The 18,494-nt window shown below is 49.2% G+C and overlaps 1 protein-coding gene across 2 annotated transcripts in view; it reads left to right on the top strand.

Annotated features, from left to right (window-relative positions):
• LOC107200237 (mitogen-activated protein kinase kinase kinase 3-like) overlaps positions 1-18,494 on the top strand; it is a 75,673-nt gene that overhangs the window by 43,447 nt on the left and 13,732 nt on the right. For both annotated transcript variants that reach the window (XM_015618440.2, XM_015618439.2), the window contains exons 5-9: positions 913-1,012; positions 6,054-6,167; positions 7,647-7,758; positions 14,622-14,755; positions 17,303-17,376. In XM_015618440.2, the coding sequence (XP_015473926.1) occupies positions 913-1,012; positions 6,054-6,167; positions 7,647-7,758; positions 14,622-14,755; positions 17,303-17,376 (534 nt within the window). The remainder of the gene's footprint in view (positions 1-912; positions 1,013-6,053; positions 6,168-7,646; positions 7,759-14,621; positions 14,756-17,302; positions 17,377-18,494) is intronic.

Raw genomic sequence — 18,494 nt, 5'->3', positions numbered from 1 at the left:
CAGCTGAGCTCACAGCAGGATTCATTCCCCTAAAATCAGCTGCATTTTATATGCAAGAGCCCTGCCTCATCATCCCATTTGCCACAAGAAGCTCCTGGGATTTGCACGCAGGCAAAATGGTTCCAAGCTGGAAGTCATTAAATGCCTCTTTTACCAGGGACATTGGGTGCATGCCTGGATCCTTTTCTCTTGTTAATTCTTGAGCCCTGCTGAACCTCAGTAGAGCTGGAACTCTACAGAAATGTGTCCTTTGATTAGCAGTCCATGACACTTACTTAAGATAACCAGATTTTGGGCATGGGTCCCATAAAAATAGGGCTGGGAGTTAAAGCTTGTCCGCCCTTCCCTGCTTGACATTTTCATGGAATCACCTCTGCTTGGTGACTGTGACAGGGCAGGACACAGGCTGATGGTCCAAGGTGCAGGTTAAAGCCAAAGAAAATTTAATTAGTGTTATTTTAGGGTTAGATGGTACCTGCTGTAAATACCTATAGAAGTGCTGCATGTGATGGTACAGGAGAGTCACAGGATGCCAAACTGCACTGTCCCCACTTCCAGCCCTCCTCTCTATTCAGAGCCTCTTGATGAAAATAGAGATGATAAATCACTGACCATTGCCTGATCTGGGTTTTCTCCAGTGGAGGGCTGCTGGACTTTCTTTTTTCCACCTGTGCATCACATTAGAGGGAGGAGCAGAGGAGCTGCACAAAGATTTTTGGTAGATACTCTTGCAGGGTGGTCAAGTCATGGGCACAGCAGAGGAGCAGCATTTCTGTGAGTGTAAAAGCAAGGAGCAGTCTTTCTGCTTCGTGATGGAATATAAATCCTTTCCCCTGTACTGTCAGTCAAATCCCAAACTCCAGTATGTTTCTACTAAACTGAGGCTGTTGTTGTGTTTGCTTTTGTGTACAGGATTATCCAGTTTCCAAGGCCAGTCACATTCAAGGAGGTGGTGCAGAAGGTCACGGATGCTTTTGGACAGACGATGGACTTGGTCTGTGTGAACAATGAGGTACTCTCCTCCTTTCTGCTGAGGGGCAGCTTTGGGGTGCCTGGTGCCAGCCTCAGAATTGAGCAGCAGTTTGTTCTGAAGGCCCTGATTTTGTGTTTTACTTGGATGTGAAAAAAAATAACTTTATTTTGTGGTTCCTGGCTGGTGAGTGCACAAGAGCTGTTGTCTGGACACAGCTCAGATGGATTCTCAGACTCCAAGCCAGGATTTTCCTTTGTCAGAATTATTTTGAGTAAGGCCTGTTACACAGGAACATCGTCTTTTCCCCAGAACAAAAGATCCCCCTCACTCAGGCGGGGATGTGAAGTCTCCCCACCTCGGGGGCAGTTGCAGGAGCGTGAAGTGCAGAGCAGGAGGGACAGTGCTGCTCACACAGTGTTCTTTTATCTAGCACTGACTTTGTCTGGCCCAAACCCCCAGCACGACGTGCACGTTCTTGTGGCTGGGTCTGCAGTGAAATGTGCATCACTGAACGTTCCTCCAGCAGCTCTTGTGGCCACATAAAAGCAGCCAAGAAACCCTTCCTCTGCAATCCTTGCATTTCAAGGCTAGAAGGTCTTTCTCCTCCATCATTCAGCACACAGGCCTCTGTGTTCTTCCCACTTTCTCTTTGAGCCCAGCACTGTGTGTGGAAGGAGGGCTGCTAGCAGAAGGGGGAAATCCTTGGCATCTGTTTTGGTGTGCTCAGTGTTTTCTTGTGAGGCATTGGGAGCCACTGGACTCTTGGGGTGGGTTTGGCTTTGGGAAAGAAGAGAGGGCCAAATGGCAAAGAGGTGGGCTTTTAAACACAGATCCTTTTGGATCTGCCCTGACAGCTGGCTTGTTCAAGTATTAATTGCAGATGACCTGCAGCCTTTGATCAAAGTATGAATGGAGAGGTCCTGAAGAGACCTTTCTTCTTTTTTTTTTCCCCATTTATTATTTTCTCCCTTCTGTTTCAATAGAGATTTGCTCCACAAAGAAAGTTCCTATTCTTCTACAATAGGTACCTCATGATACTGAAGTGTTTCCACTGGGTTTTGACTTTGAATGCAGTCAGGTTTCTAATCTTGGGCATTCTTTGACAGCCCTCTGGGGAAAAGCCTGCCATTGAATTCTCCAGGAATGACTCATTTCATTCCAGGTTTCTTCCCACTGGAAGAGGATTTCTTTCCAACAACAGCAAACAGAAGCTTAAATAATGCATTTTATCCCATGTTAGAGACTCTCTTTCTGGGCCTGTGCACAGCACATAGCAGGTCCATGAGTGGGCCTTTGGGTACTCCTGGTTTCTTAGGGCTGGGGATGACTTCCAGTGCTTTGTTTTCCTACACATAAAAGTTCCACCTCGTGAGAACCCACAGCTTTGGGAAGATGTCTGAGAAGTAGTAACTCAGTGTTGTTGTTGTGGAAACACTATAAACAGACAAGAAGCGTCTTTGGGGACGTACCCTGTGTGTACACGTGGTGACACCCCAGCATCTGGCTCCTGGGTCAGTGTTTTGGGTGTCATGACACCCAAAGTTCCAGAGGGAACATGACCACAGACTCACTGCAGTTAAATATTTCACCCTGTCTTTATGCTCCAGGGGAACTGGGCAGTAATTCTTTCCTGCCATCAGTCATCTCTCTTGCTGTGGTGCCTTGTAGACCAAATTTACACTGAGGTCAGCAGGCCCCTGCAAAATCTCACCAAGTGGCAGTCCCTGGCCTGGTGGAGGATGTGTCCTGAGGCCAGGATCAGCGAGATGAGCATGCCAGCTGGGTGGAGCAGGGGCACGCATGAATCACATCCTAGTGGGACCACGGAATCAGCAGGCTGGGGCTGGTGTAGATAAGAGCAGGGCCTGGCCATGGGTGTCCCCCATGGGGCATGTCTGTGTTAGTTCTTGGCTGGGTTCATCTTTCTGAGGAGTGGGACAGCAAAGCCTGGCCTGGCCAGAGGCAGCACAGACACCACTTGTGATGTGACCTTGGGCAGAATGTCACTGAACCTCAATGTGCCACCAATTCTCTTCTGACCTCCCATTGTCTCCTCCAAGGCTGCCCCCAGCATCATTCTGGAGGTCAGGGAGAGTTAAAGCCTGGAGAAATGGTAGAGGCACCATTATGGGGGGAGGGAGGAGATAAAAGCATATTTAACAAACATTTGTCGAGAATTGTTGATGCCAGTTGGTCCTGCAGTGGGCAGGAAGATGAACTAATTGACCTCTCAGATTTTTCCCCAACCCTGTTTCCTACAATTCTTTGGCTTTCTGCGGTGTCTTACGGAGTGAGGTCTGACAGTGCTGCTGTAGTTGGTGAAACCTCAGCCTTTGCCCTCACTTTCTCAACCTGCAGTGGAGAGACCATCAAAGTCCCCACTAAAACATCAGGCTCCAGGGGAGGGTACTATTTAAAAGCAAGAAAAAAAAATCTAATAAGCTCTATTTGTGCAACTTCTGTGTAGGTAAACTTTGCTGTTAATTACAGCTACTCAGTCTTTAGCTCAAATAAACCCAGTTTCTGGAAATCCATGCTGGCAATTACTTCCATGGCTCTGCATGAGTCTGTTTTGAGTTTCATGCCTAGCAGATACCTGTTTCTGATATCCGTATGTGCCACAGTCTGGAAGCCAAATGGAGCAGAATTTTCTTGCCAGATGTGGGTAATAGGTAAAGCCAAGCTAAATACTGGCTCCAATCCCTTTACAAGAGGGCAATTTCTCCCTGATGTTTTTGGCTCCTCTGAAGGAGGCACGCAAACATGTTCATGTTGTGATGTTGGAGAGAGATGGAGTGACCTACAGAACATTCTGTTCAGAGCTGCAGCTGGGGGATTGCTCTAAGCACTTGTGAGGAGCTCAGTGAAGGGGTGGGTGAGCAGAAGGGCTGAGCTTAGAGTGCAGAGTCAAATTCTGTTCGGTGGTGAAACAAGGGAGAGCAGCTCTCCACCATTCTGAGTCTGGGCGAGTGTAGAGGAGGAGCCCTGCCTGCATGAGACAGAGCCTTTGTGAACTTGAAGAGGATTAAGTGCCCCAAGGGAATCTCTTCACCTCTACTGCTCAAGGGAGCAGGCTGAGCACTGCATGTAGGAGACATAATCAGTACCAGCTTTGTCTGATGTGTGGGGAATACAGGTTGTTCATTCAAATTGAATGAAGGCTGAAAGGAAATCACAGGATCACAGAATGGGCCAGGTTGGAAGGCACCACAGTGGTTATCTGGTCCAATCTCCCTTCTTAAGTAAGGTCAAGAAGAGAGAGAAGCACACGGCACAGGATTGTGTCCAGATGGCTCTGAATATCCCCAGAGGGATAAGGGACACTCCACACCCTCTCTGGGCAATCTGTTCAGGGCTTGGTCACTGCACAGGGAAGAAGTTCTGCCTCCAGTGCAGGGGAAACTTCCTGGAATCAGTTCTTGTCTGTTTCTCCTGTCCCATTGCTGGCCCCTAAGGAGCAGAGCCTGGTCCCTGCTCTGAGCCTTCCCTGCAGTCAAGCACAGACAGGGATGGGGTCCCCTCTCAGCATCCCCTCTTGAGCCTGAGCAGCCCCAGCTCCTTCAGCCTTTCTTCATAAGAGAGATGCTCCAATCCCTTAATCTCCCTTGTAGCCTCAGCTGTCTCTGCTCCAGGAGCTCCCTGTCTCTCTCGAGTCCACAGCTGGGCACAGCGCTCCAGATGTGCCTCTCAGGGCTGGGCAGAGAGGCAGGATCCCTGCCCTGACCTGCTGGAAATGCTCTTCCCAATTCACCCCAGGATATCACTGGCCTTCTGGGCCATAAGGCCAAGAGCACACAGTCTGAGGTGTATTTGCCTACAGGCCAACAGCCAAACCCTTGGCAACACCCTGGGATCAAAAAGGTTGTCCCAGTCGGCTTGTGAGGGTCACCTTGTGTGGCAGCTGCTCTGAGGTGGGTTTGCTGTGGCTGGTGGCAGCAGCCCAAATCACCTGGAGGCCTGAGCCACTTTTCAGGAGTTCTGGGAAGCTGTGGCTCCCAGAGAGAGCCTGCTGGGAGCTGTGGCTGCTCGCTGCCTTTGGTCAGTGGAGTTCCAGTGTACTTTGGCACAGGCATGAGAATAACATGTGCTGTGTTGGCTGGACCCAGTGCCTGAGGCAACCTGCAGAGGCTGGGGCCTGTTTTGTATGAGATTAGGCAGAATATCCCGAAATGAGGGGCAAGAAGTTGTGCTTTTAATCTTAGCCCAGGGCAGCAGAAGGCCACAGAGCTCCTCTGAAGTGCAGCTGTGTCGGGTGTTGGAGGCTTTGCAGGCTGTCTGCAGGACATGGTACACCACACAGCAAGGTTGGGAGGGTCAAATTCCCCGTGGAGGTATGAGGGAAATAGTCTGCCACTTCCCAGGAAAACATCAGGGCTTTTTGCTGCCTGACAGACACGGCACTGTGTAGTTCTCTGTTCTTATTAAAGGGCAGAAGCTGAATTTGTTCTGCTGGGAGTGAAAGAAGTGATTCTTGGAAGGAGAGCAATGCACACCTTGCACATCAAAAGGGAAGAGAGTTATTTGTGGGATGTTCCCTGTTTCACCTGGTGGCCAGACACCAGGGAGCTGTGTCAGTGTGCAGAGCACAAGCTGCAGCAGTGGGGAAGGGCACAAAGCATCTGCCAGAGTGAATCCTTGGGTGCATCTCACCGGTGTATTGGAGCACCAGCATGACCATCAACCCAGGAAGAACATGTGGGGTTGTTTTGGGGCTGGGTAGCAGCAGATCCCACCTGCAGAATCAGAGCAGCCCCAGAGTAGCAGGCAGCAAGCCCAAGGTTTCATCCCAGCCCTCTCCTTTTCCCACTAGCTGGATCTCTGGTGTGACCTTTAAGCTTTCTCCTCACAGATGTTGTTTGTTGTGATTTTTTTTTTGCGTCTGTTCCTTGGTAAATGAGGTCTTGGAAGAAAATGTTAGAGCTCAGCAAGCTGGAGGGCACAGGGCTCCGTTTTCCATCGCCTCCTTGGGCTCCTCCCTCATCCCCCGATTCCCAGGCTGCTCCCTGTAAGGATCTGGCTCCTTCTGTTTACCCAAAAGTGTGACATTGCCATCCTTTGGTGTTTGTTTAATCCCTTCCAGCTCCTGATCCCATTGAAATCCCAGGAAGATTTGGACAAAGCGATGGAACAGTTGGAGCTGAGCCCTTCCCTGAAGAGCCTGCGGATCCTTGTGAGCGCTCCAAAGAAAGCGAATGTGAGCCCTTCACCTTCTCTGCTCTTCTGTGTCTGGAGTGAGATGCCTTGTTATTGTGTTGGGGAGTGGAAAAGAGTCTCCTGACGGTGCAGAGCAGGGGGCAAGCTGGTTATGAGGAGGGTCAGCCCTGCTCTGGCTCAGCTGCTCAGAAATCTTCCTGTGATAGTAGCCCAGAGGCTGAGCTCAGCATGCCCTGGCTCCTCCTGCATCCTGTGAAGGGTTAAATACCAGACTGACCCTCAAACAAGGTTAAACCCCGAGAGAACTCCTTGTGCTTTCTTTCTAGAGATGCTGCCACCATTCCTTTTCACCTCTCCTCTGTATTCAGGGTGATGCCCTGGTCCTTGCCATGCTGGGTGGCAGCGTGGGGACTGTTCCCTGCACGTGCTGCAGCGGTGCTAAAGGCTGGGAAGAGCAAACCGAAGAATCCTTTGGTCTCATGCAGAACTGTCTGCATTTTTTCCATCTTTATTTATTTATTAGTTTTTCCTGAGCTCAGTGGTTTTGCAGTTAAGCCTGTTAGCTTGACCTCGCTCGCACAGAGTGTCTTGCCAAAGCACATGTCGTGCTGCCCCAAGCACAGGCTGTAAGCAAGGGATTTGTAGATGTTGCAACTCTGTTTCTTCTTTTTATTTCCTAGAAGTACTGGAGAGACTGGGAGTCTTGAAACTCACAATGCTTATCCCCATTCTCAGCCCTTGGAGCTCCTCCTCTCCTTTTGAGAGGCTTGGGAGGTGCAGGGAGTAGAGCCCCAGGGAAACTGAGCCATCAGCTGGGGTTCCCTAAACCCTGGGTGGCAATAGGGCAATTTGTGGGAGCACAGCAGAGAGCAGAGGAGCCAGGTAGATTCCTGCCTGCCTTTGGGAGCAGGTCCATCTCTTCCTATGGCCATGCTCCTGCATGTGAGAACATTCCTAGGTCATATATAAGATTATCATAAAGTCACAGCTCACTGTAGTGTGTGGTCTTAGTAAAACCTGGCCACTGCCAAGTTACCAGCTGGATATGCATTTCTTTGCTCTTCCCTTACCTGTCTTCCCTGACCTTCCACTCTCTCTGTTCCTCTGCCCTGTTACAGAGGAACCTCTGCAGTGCCTGGGCTGCCACTGGAGTCTAGGGAGCACAGAGGAGAGGTGCTGATTTTGGGATTGCAAGTGTTTTCAGTCCATGATCAGTCTCTGTACCTATCTGGAGATAATGGAGTACAGGGATAGTCTTTTATGTCAAATATTTCTATTTACCATTATCTGTGGGAGCTTAATGTTATTAGACCATTTTATTAGCAGATGTGACTAGTGTTTGAATGGTTTTTGGATCACTCTAGATTACGTGCATGTCTTCTTTCTTTCCTTTTTTCTTTTTTTTTTTTTTTTTATAGTTCTTGGGTAATAGGGTCACAGGGAGCCAAATACAGGGTTTCACATGGTGTGTCCACAGGGCTCTGGCCAATTCTGATCATTCCCTTTGTCTGATCACCAGCTCCTGCAGCCAAACAACAGCAAGCAGCATGAGATGAGGATCTCCAGATCCATGGGCGATATCATGGGATCCCTGTACAAAGACTCCGAGAGGACGCGCAAATATTCGACAGGTCAGTGAAACACTGGCGTGTTCTGTGCTATTTCAACCTGGCCACCACCTTCTTCCTCTTTTTTTTGTCACAACCCTGTGGGTGTTAGAGTGTGGATGGCCACCCTGATGTCCCCCACAGTAACTCAGTGCAGCTGCTGCTCATCTTCAGCCTGAGGAAGAGACTCTGCAGGCTGGGTGAGGTTGTGCTGAGCAGAGTCACTTTGAGCTTGCAGGTGAAGAGAACAGGGGACCTGGGGTGTAATTTGGGGGTGGGAAATGCAGTGATAAAAATTTCCAGTGAATTTGATTCCAGTGAGCTTTATCAAAGTGAAGAGTGATAATTTATAGTAATCCAAGGCTGTTTGGGACCTCTGGTTCTTCCTTTAACTGTGTGCTGCTGTTCTCAGTGTCTGTCCCCCTTTCTCAGCTGGCAGGACAATGTAGCTGAGTGGGCTCGGGCTCCTTAGCTCCTGGGCTGGGACCAGCTTCACCACATGAAGACCAAATATGTGTCTGTGTGCCACCAATCTGTTCTTGTGGGTGAAATGACATCTCTGGTAGCTGTTTCTGGGGTTTCTCAGGGGCAGGTGTGCAGTATTTTGCAGTGGTGACATTCCAGGGGGAGGGGAGCATCCCTTTCCTTCAGAGGCACTGGAAGTAGTACCTGCAGCCCCTGAAACCAGGCTGGCAAACACCTCAACTCCTCTTGCAGCCCTGCATGGACTGGAGTTTGTTTGTAGCCTGCTGTCGTTTCCTCTTTGGTTTTCTGGGCTTGAGTTTATCCTTTCCTTGCTTCCTAAAATACTCTGAGCTTTTTGAAATCCTGTTGATCAGCTGTCTGTAGGAACTTTTGTGTGAAGAACCTTGTAGGATTTTGTAGAGAGCAGGGTGCCTTGTGCAGAGCTGGTGAAGCAGTACATGGGACTGTATAGCAGGAGTAAAATTCTATTCCAGCCTGCAGGCAGGGTGAATGATTATTTTACACAGTATGACACCCACAGCTGACATGGGTGTAGGTTATAGGGGAACTTCTACAGATCTTTATCATTTTCATGCAAGTACTTGCCAGCTGTAGAACTGACAGCCTTGAATAAAGTAGGCTTCTCCTTCAGAAATACACATGGAGAAATCTAAAGGTCCCCTGTACTTACATGGCAGTAAATACTTCCAAACTCTCCTCTGTACAACAAAAGAGTGTTTTTCTCCAAGGACTCATCCCTTCTGTTTCATAGCCTGTGCTGATAACTTCTCCTGTGGTTGGCTGCATCTCAGACAAGATGTATAGAAAATGTTCTTCTAGGGTAGGTCCAGTATACCCTTTGTGCAGCCATGCCCAGCTCTTGCTGATGCCAGGGGTGGGTGGCACATGTGCAAGGGCTCTCTTTGAGCCTGGCGTTTGGATGTGCCAGGGTTGTCTTTTTCTGATTGTTTTTCTTCCTAGCTCACGTGGTTTTTGAGAGTTTGGCAGAGTCACTAGATGACCCTGAATGAAATGCACATGTAAAGCACAGAGTCTCAGCAGAAACTGTGCTTGAGCAAAGCTTCTCTGCTGCCCTTTTCTTTGGTCTGTGTTAGGCTGCTAATGAGCAAAGAGCTGTGGCACTGGGAGCTGTCACTGTGAGCCTGAGCATGATGGGCAGGATTGATTCCATGTGTAGCTGTGCTAGTGGGAAGATGGGTTCTTGTGAAGTTAAGACTTTCCTACCAACTTTTATGCCGTGCTTTGGCCTCTCCTTCCTCTTCTGGAGCTGCTGGTTCCTGACCAGCTCTGCACCACTGACTGTGAGGTGTTGCTGCCTTAAGAACGCCCCAAGGCAAGGCAGAGGGTGAGATATCAGCTGTGCAAGGGTGAGAGCCTGAGGCACAAATGGATTTTGAGGGGATGCTTGTAGAGCAGAGTGGAGGAATGGAACTGCTGCTTTATGCATGTTAATTATGCTATATTGCTCTAATGTGCTGCTTCAGTCAAGGTAACAGAGGAGGAGCACTGGGCAGCACTGGCTGTGGGGTGCAGAGTGTGCTAATGTTGGGATTTTCAGGAGCTAATGCACCAAACTCTGAGTCCTTTCACACTTTTGTCACTTTTACATGGTCAGGTGGCAGAAGTAACCAGCCCAAGCATCAGTCATATCTGTTTCTTTTTCCATAGAAACCATCAGTCTTGTGAGGAGGCTTCAACAAGCCCTCAGAGTGACAACAGAAGGTCACTCCTCTCTTTGGGTTATCTGTAGGAAGCTACTGCAGCTCTGCTTAGGGGTGTTCACAATCCAGCAGATGCATTTAACTCTCCTGAGTCAGAGCTGGGTTGTCCAGCAGCTGGGCAGAAAACTGAAAGGGAGAGCAGCGTTTCAAATGGAGCATAAAAGCCAGTGTCGGGAAATACAGACAGACATGATGCTGTGTTTTGTTTTCCCAGAGTGGGGGTTTCACTGAACTTGGTGCATAGTCAAAAGGCATCCTAAGAGGCTGGGAATTCTGTAGGAGAAACTCTTTTCCCTTGTATTCACAAGGCATTTCACAGTATTTGCCTTCTGCTGTCATCAGAGTGGTTGCTCTCAAAAGAGGTTCTTAACTCAGCTCAGCTTTTTCTCTTGAAACCACATTTAAAAGGAGGTTGAACGTGTCTTTATAATAAAAGGTAGTTCAGGGTCATGTTCTCCGTGTTTCTGAGATGTCTCATGTTTTTCTGCTGACTCTGCCATGTAAGCAGCAGCGGAAAATAATAAAACTGTATGTAATTGGCACAAGAACATTGGAAGGGAGGTAGATGTTCTGGGGAAGATTTAGCTATTTTTGCTTCTGCTGGGCAGAAAATGTCTTCATGTCGTGTCCCTGAAAAACCTTATTCAAAGTCAATATTTTCTTTTTTTTTTTCTTTTTTTTTTTCCCCATAAACTTTTTCAGTGGAAATCCCCTTCCAGTTTTTTGGTGGCCAGCAAAAGCACAAGGGAACTTGGACTGAAAAAATAAAATTTACTGGGTTCAGAATTGTCAGATAACTCAGGATTGTTTTTATTTTCTTTGAAGAAATACACATTTCAGAGCATTATCCAAAAATTACTTAACAGCCCCATTCCAGCATCACCATTTCAGTGGAAACATTTACCAGAATAAAACCCTTAATTTACTGTTTTTTTTCATGGAAAACCAGGCTGCTGAGCCATGGCTTCATGTGCCTGCCAGCTCTCTCCAAACCAGGAGTGTTGCAGGAGCTAGGTTGGATGACACCTGCTCTGTTTTGAGAAGAGGAGGAAAATTTATCTTTGTGCATCATGCCAGTTGCCTGAGAGCCAGAAGATAGGTTCTGTCTTGCTTATTAGTTGAAAAATTTTCCCTAAATTTGCCTTAAATCAAAATGTAGAAATCCATGCTCAGAAGGATCAGCAAGGAGAGGAGGGAGACTTGCAGGCATCCCACTGGAAAAGAAGAAATTGAGGGAGTTTTGGTCCATCTGCTCACGGCTCCCCTTGTCAGGACCAGAGAGAGAAATTTCCATCAGGTTTCTCTCTCTGTTTCTCTCTCTCTCCTGTGCAGCCCTGTCCCGAGCCTGGTGTTTGCCAGAGGAGCAGCACATCTTGACGTGGTGTCCCTTGTTTGGAGCATTGCAGGGCTGGGCTGGGAGTGGTGGCAGCTGCCAGCAAACCCTGCCCAGCTCTGCCTGCTCGGGGGCTTCTCTCCCCTGCTTGGTGCTGGCCGGTGAAGTTTTGGGAAGAGCAGGGGAATGCTGAATCCGAGGAATGTGGGGGTGGAGGGAAGCCAGGCCTGGCACAGGGGAGCTGGCTGTACGTGCCACGAGCTCTGCACACGCTGCATGAAAGGCACTTCTTAAATAAAAATATCAGAAAGGAACACGGAAGGCCCCAGTGGGTGCCAGCAGTGACTGTGAGTGTCCGTGCTGTCCCAGTTCTCTGTCCTCAGGACACTCTGTGCTCTGCTCTCAAATCTTTACATTAGTGTGTGTGACATGGAGCAGGAATCCCTCCTCAGAGCACCTTGCTGCAGAGGGTAACCGAGGTCAGATGCTCAACCAGTGCCAGCTCTGAGTGCAGGAATCCCAAAGAGAGCTGCTGAGATCTGACCAGCACTGTGCCTGTACAGAAGTGCCTCGCAGCCTGCCCCATCCCCACTGGAGCTGACATGTAGTCCCACAGACCCCAGGACAGTCCCTTGGGGGCCTCCTCTCCCTGCCTGGTGCTGCTGCTGTTTCTTCAGTGTCAGGTCAAGTGTGAAGAGCATCTGTGATGTGTCAAACAGGCACATCTGGGCTTTTCTGTCTGTTTCTTCCTCTGCCTCAGGGTGGATTAATCAGCATTATCCAATATATCCAACGTGCCTTGTGTTTTCCCCACTAAGAATTAAGCCTGCCATGAGGTACCACTGTTGCTCTCTTTCTCTGGCCCCAGTTTTCCATTCCTCCCTTCCTCCAGCAGCACTGGGATTGCCTGAGGTTTTGTTAACAGAGCAGGGCTGGAGTGGGGAATCAACCCTGAGCTCCAGAGATCTGCTCCCAGCACCTCCCCATGTTTATCCCAGGTGGAAGAGCATGCATGGATGCAAAGCAGCAGTAACCAGTGCTCCTGGAGGTGTGAAGCTGCAAAAATGACTTTGGGCAGCACATCTACCCAAACAGCCTGGCTGAAAAGGGATCTGCTTCACTCCAGCAGTTTCCAAGCATGTAAAAACCTAAGCACTTTAATTTCCTTACCTGCTGGGAAATAGCTGGTGTCTTACCCCCTTTTAAAGTTTTTGGCAGGAAATGTGACTCTGGAAGGTCAAACACAGCTGATCTGTGGCTGGGAGTAGTTGTTACAGGCAAAAGCTTAATGTGAGATTATGCAAAGTCTTTGTGCTTGAGATAAATCTGGTTTAACTCCCCAGGTTCAGAGTCAAACAGGGCATGTATAGATCTTCGTAAAATCATAGTCAAAGGCTTTCTGGATAACAAGTGGGTCATTGGAGCAAGAGATCCCAATAGCGCAGGAGCAGACCCTCACCTCATTGCAGCAGCAGCAGAAATGCACAGCAGAGCTAAGATACAGCAGTTAGACCTCACTAAATCCTCCAGCAGCTTTTTGGGGCAAGAGCCAGCCAAATGTCCTTGTGCTGCATTCCAGATTGGCATCTGCTAAGCAAACGAGGGGCTGCTGATGCAGTGATTTATTCAGGGTGCCCAAACTGCTCAATAGTTAAATGTTTATTTATCTTCAAAGAGAGGATGCTGTACTTCCCAACTGGTTTTGTTTTAGGGCTGGTGGAAAGCCAGTTCGTTATGAGTGCTGCAGCACTCGAGAGATTCTCTCCTCTTGATCTTGGCATTACTTCAGTTGAAGTTTTTTCACTGTGTTCTTATCCTGCAGGAAATCTGTGAAGGAGAAAATAGGAAGAATAAGAAAAAAAAGTAACTCAAAGCCATATGACTTTTATTTTTACAATCTAAGCAAGCAGTCAGAAGGAAAATGTAGCATGGGACAGACAAATCTGTGTGTTTGGTGTAAATCCAGCAGAAAGGCCTGATTTAATGACCTTTAATGTTGGTGTGACACTGTTAACATTTGCAGCTCCTGATGTGCTTCTGCTTAAGTGAAAGGTGGGAACTTGTGTTCGAAGTGTTCATCATGCAGATGGATTTATTCCAGAGATCCATCTGGCACAGTAACTGTGATGCAGAATAGCATCAGAAGAGGCAGAAGTGTTGTGTTGATAGATCAGTGTTGATTACCCATCATGTTGACTCTCCCTCCCAGTCCCTTTCTCCTGTGCTCAGCCCTGGGCATGTTGTTAGCAAATGGTACAATGAACCCAGGAGCTGGCGAGTGTGCCACAAAATCGATAGAAAACATGAGGAAACACATCTCCATGTGCTTTCTATCTCCTCAAGGATGTGTGCTTTTCAGAAGTCTGCCTGAAAACAAGTTGTTGTGTTGTGGGGAAGCTCACGATGCCGAGCAGCTGAAGCTCCAGCGCGGATCCACACGGATCTCCGTCAGCAATTCCTTGCCACGGAGTGATGACAGCACAGGGATGGAGGGGAGGGACTGCAGGGTGTCAAGCAGAGCCAAGACTGTGCAGCTGGGCCAAGGAAGAGCAGCAATCTCTAAAGCTGGAAAAGGCAGAAGGATAGAGTGGATGGGGGGAATTAACAGGAGGAATGGAACATCTTCATAAAGAAGATGTGGACTTCTCTCCCAGGTGCAAAATGAAAATCACCTTCTGCTAAATGAGCCCTGTGAGGGAGCCAGTGGAAGCTTTGCTGTCTGTGTGTAGGATCCACAGGGTAGGGGCTGTGGGGTTATAGACAGGGGAGACAATTCCCTTGGCTAAAAATGGGACAAACAGATCCCATAGGTCATTCCTGCCCTGGATTTCAGGGCTGGTGTTCCTCTTTACTTCTGTGTAGGGAAAGAGAGGAGAAGAGGGTATTTGAGTGGAAATCATTTCCCATATAACAAGTGTTTCGGTGATGTTGCACAGCCGGGCTGTTTCCCAGGTGGCTGGAGGAGGCAGTGACCTTCAAAGGGTCAGGGTCAAAGGGGAGTGGGTTTGGGGTTTGTGGTTTGCTTTGAGATTGACTGATTGTATGACACCAGAACCTCAGAGCTCTTTCCTTTCTGGATACAGTGACAGCTCTAAGGATCCAGGGTGTGTTGAAGGTCAAGTCTGCTACATATTGTCCCGCAGTAACAAGCTCTCCCTATTGCTAAAGCTTTGGAGGAAGCCCATAAACAGCATCACACCCCTAGCTCCATTCCCATCCTCATGGCCTCGAACCCAGCAGCATCTCCAGGAGCTGTGTGATCGCTCTGTGATGGCTGGAAGAGCGTTTTGGGAAGGATTAGGATCGGTAGGTTGCCTCCCTGACCGGTGTGTGTGTCCCTGTCGCAGGCTCCCTGCACACCGGGCGCAGCTCTCCGCCGCCGGGCAGCGTTCCTGAGGAGCAGCAGCAGATCGCCCGCCAGGGCTCCTACACCAGCATCAACAGCGAGGGCGAGTTCATCCCCGAGACCATGGAGCAGAACGTGAGTGGGGCCGGGGCTGTGTGTGGAGCTGGGGCAGCGCTGGGCGCCAGGAGGCCGCGCTGTCAGAGCTGTTCCCACCGTTAAACCCTGGCAGTGCCTGTGCTTGGGGCTTGGGCCAGCTTTTTCCAGGAATGGGTGCTTGACATGCCTGGGAAAGTCTGATTTCCAGGAGCCCTGAGAGCCAGCTGCTCTGGGGATGGCGAATGTGCCCGGGCACCTCGGGTAGCTCCGGAGCAGCACAGATCTGGGGCACATGTGTGAACCAGCTGCCAGGCCCTTGTGGCCACAGCATTCCCAGATCCCAGCACCATGAGGGAATGTGCCAAGCAACCGATTGCCTGCGATTGCAACAGCCTGGGGATATCAGCAGCTCTGGCTGCTTCCCATCTGGTGTTTCTGCCTGAGCTCCAGTTACAGTTCTTGGCTCTGCCCACAACCTCTGTGGTTTTGTGTCTCTGTCCCTCCCCCATTTTTTTTATTTTTTTTTAACTCTCTTAATAAGGAGATTGTATATTCCAGTCCCTCAGTAATAAAAGAGCAGCAAGTTCCTCAGTGCTGAGCAGTCCCTCATCCTCCAGTCAATTTGGTACCCACGATGAGGGAGACTGCAGTGTCAAGGGACCACAGTGGGAGCAGCTTATGCTTCCCTCTCTGTTTGCAATTCTGCTCCATCTATAGCTCTGAAGAGCTTGGTATAGATCCTGTGAAGTCAGCTGGGCTGTCTGAGCACATATCATTCTTACAAAGCTCTTGGAAACACAGGGCCAGGATCGAGAGTTTGCAGGAGGGACATCTGGAAGGTACTAAACTCAATCCATCAGGCTGCTATGCTGGCCCCCAAGGATGTTCCTGGGGAGATGTGTATTACCTACACTCAAAAGCACCCACCAGCTCCACATTTGCGTGCAGGCTGTGCCAGCGTTTCCATGGCAAAGTTGTGTTTTCAACAGTTTATTATACAGCCATTAATAAAGTAAGAAGTCACTCCGGGTGAGTCTTGGCAGCGTCAGAGTGCAGATGTATCGTGTGCTCCTTGCAGCCAAAAGTTGGCTCTCTATTGTTTTCACATGCCTTCAAAACACGTTGGGGAGGATTAAGACAAAGTGTGTGTGTGCAGGGGGAGGGTCCCTGTGACCCCCTTGGGTGTAAATCAGCCCAGCTCCACCAGCTGTTCATGGAGCTCCATTAATTCTGAGCCCTGAGCCTGGTCCGGATGAAGGTTCCCAGATGCTCTCCTTGCTTTCCCCCAGCACCACGCTGTGGGTGGCCTGCAGCCCTTTGCTGGTGAATTAAAGGCAGGGAAAAGGGGTTTGGGGTTTTTTGTCTTTCCTCACTGAGCAGCCATGCTTTTCCCTATATGGGCTTTGCCTTCAGAATGTTCTTGTACTGCTGCTTCCATATGTGCCTCACAGAAAACCACTCAGAAACTGGAGCTTGCTGCCTTTTGGGGAATGCCCCTGTGCAAGCCTGTGATGTAACTGTGGTCTTGAGACCAGCCTGGCAGATGAACAGAGGCTGAGTATGGAGCATGCTCCAATTCCCAATTTTATGCTTTTGAGAAATGACTCTGTTTCAGCTGTAACTGCTGGAAGAGACCTGGCATGGCTGGCAGAGGTGGCAAGTGGGTTTTATTAGAATGCTTGCACCTCTTTGGCTTGGTGCATTTTGCAGGAGGTTCTGGGACAAAAGCTAGGAAGCAGAACAAAATTGCACTTTGCAGTTGGGACTGCCTGGCCAAAACAGCACAAGCTGTTATGACAACCAGCTGAGGAGGGCTGATGGGAACAGCCTGTGGAAAGGGAGGCTGTTGGGGAAGGAGGAGCAGTGTGGGAAGCAGCAAAGTGTGGCTGCACATGGTGTTTAACCCTCATTGCTCAGCTTTCCCTGTGGAGCAGGGATTGGTGGATGTCCACAGCCAGGAGGGAGCATGGCACCGCTGGCAGCACAGTGTGGCCCAGAGCAGGCTCTGCTCCATGTGGAAGTGCACACAGCTCCAGGGTTTACCACTCCATACAAACCCTCTATTGTTACTAACCAGCTATAAATAACCCTGGCCAGTACAATGTCTCATCCAGGAAGCAACACAAATGCAGCTTTTGACTCACTGAGCTGGTGAGAGCCAAGCCGGTTCTTCCAGCCAAAAACCCTGATGATGCTGCGCTTATCAGCGGAGAGGAAGGCTGGGCTCGTGTGCCAGGGCAGCTCGGGAAATCAGGAGTCCAGCTCTGCAATCCTGGCTGTGGTACACAATATCCACTTGGCCTTGGGCACTTTTGTATCCTGATACATATTTTCCTTTAGTAGCAATGTTATTATTTCACACAAATACTTTGGGCACTTTGAATCTCACTGACTTCTCCGCACGCTTGGAACATCAGGGTGTTAATTATCTTTGCTTCAGTTTTCCTACCAGCAAACAGCAGTTGGAAAGAAAAATAATGCAGAGAAGGCATCATAAATGGATGACCCTGCAGAGGTCTGCTAGTTCTGGAGCTTGGAAAGCTACAGTGCATGTTTTTATTGTTTCCCCTTTTCTTTCTCTGTCAGATGCTTGAAGCTTTCATCAGCCCTGATGACTCGCTGTCTGGGAGCTGCCAGTCGCTGGACAGGTCTGTGGACAGGTGAGTTGTGTGTGTCACTGTGTTCACAAGCTGAACTGCAGCCTCTGCTCCACAGCAGGAGAGCATCAGTGGCAGCCCCTGAGGTTTCTGTTGGGATGAGAATGCACCTGAGCAAAACAAATTTATCGCTGAAAACCAGATCCTAGCACAGATGTCTGTGCAATGGCATGATTTGAATTGCAGTAATCTGAGCTGGACAAAGCCTAGCTTTGTGTGACCAGGTTTTCTTTTTTGTCTTTTGAGATGAAAATTCTCACAAAAATCACACAATGGGTTGGGTTGGAAGGGACCTTAAAGATCATCCGGTTCCAATCCCCTGCCATGAGCAGCAGCACCTTTCACTATCCCAGGTTGCTCAGTGCTCCATTTAGCCTGGCCTTGAACTCTTCCAGGGATGGGCATCCACAATTTCTCTGGGCAACCTGTTCAAGTGCTTCATCACCCTCACAGCACCTCCTTCCCCTCTGGCTCTCTGCAGTCACCAGGTCAATATTCCATCAGCCTCTCCATGCCTCCTCCTCCCTGGGCAAGCTGTCTGCTCTCCACTGACCACTGGCAAACTCAGCAGTCCCTGTGCAGTGCCAGCAGCCACAGACGTGTCAGTCAAGGTGCTGAGGACACCAGATGAGCAGTAACTAAGTTTAGCTGCTCAGCAGGAAGCAACTGGGACATGTTGTACTAACCCAGGCTGTGATTCTGTGGCTGGTGCCATTGAGCTGGATCCCAGCTCACACGTGCACAGAGTCCGTACGTTTGCTGCTGTGCAGGGTGAGCTGTGGATAAGACACAGTGTCCTTATGGGAAGCAGTTTGTTTTTTTTTTCTGTCTACATCAAAGATTTTCTCTTTTTTTCCCCTGTTGCTGTTGCCATACAGCACCGAGGCTGCGTTCCAGCGGGCCTGCGTTGGGTTGATTGTGTAGCGTGCTTTGGGTTTGCAGCTCCGTGTGCTTTGGATCTGTCTCAGCATCAAGATCCATTTCCTTTTTGTGGCTTTTAATAATTTCCTGTGATGTATTTGCTCATTGTTATGGCTGTATCGAAGTTGGATTCCTTGTGTTCCCAGCCTCTCTGCCCCAGCTTTGCTTTTGCACAGATTTTGCCAAGAAGAGCAGCAGAA

The sequence above is a fragment of the Parus major genome, chromosome 2, assembly GCF_001522545.3.
Source record: "Parus major isolate Abel chromosome 2, Parus_major1.1, whole genome shotgun sequence".
Classification (NCBI taxonomy): Eukaryota; Metazoa; Chordata; class Aves; order Passeriformes; family Paridae; genus Parus; species Parus major.
Note: the sequence above shows the minus strand (reverse complement) of the source record. Positions and strands in the feature narration are given on the sequence as shown.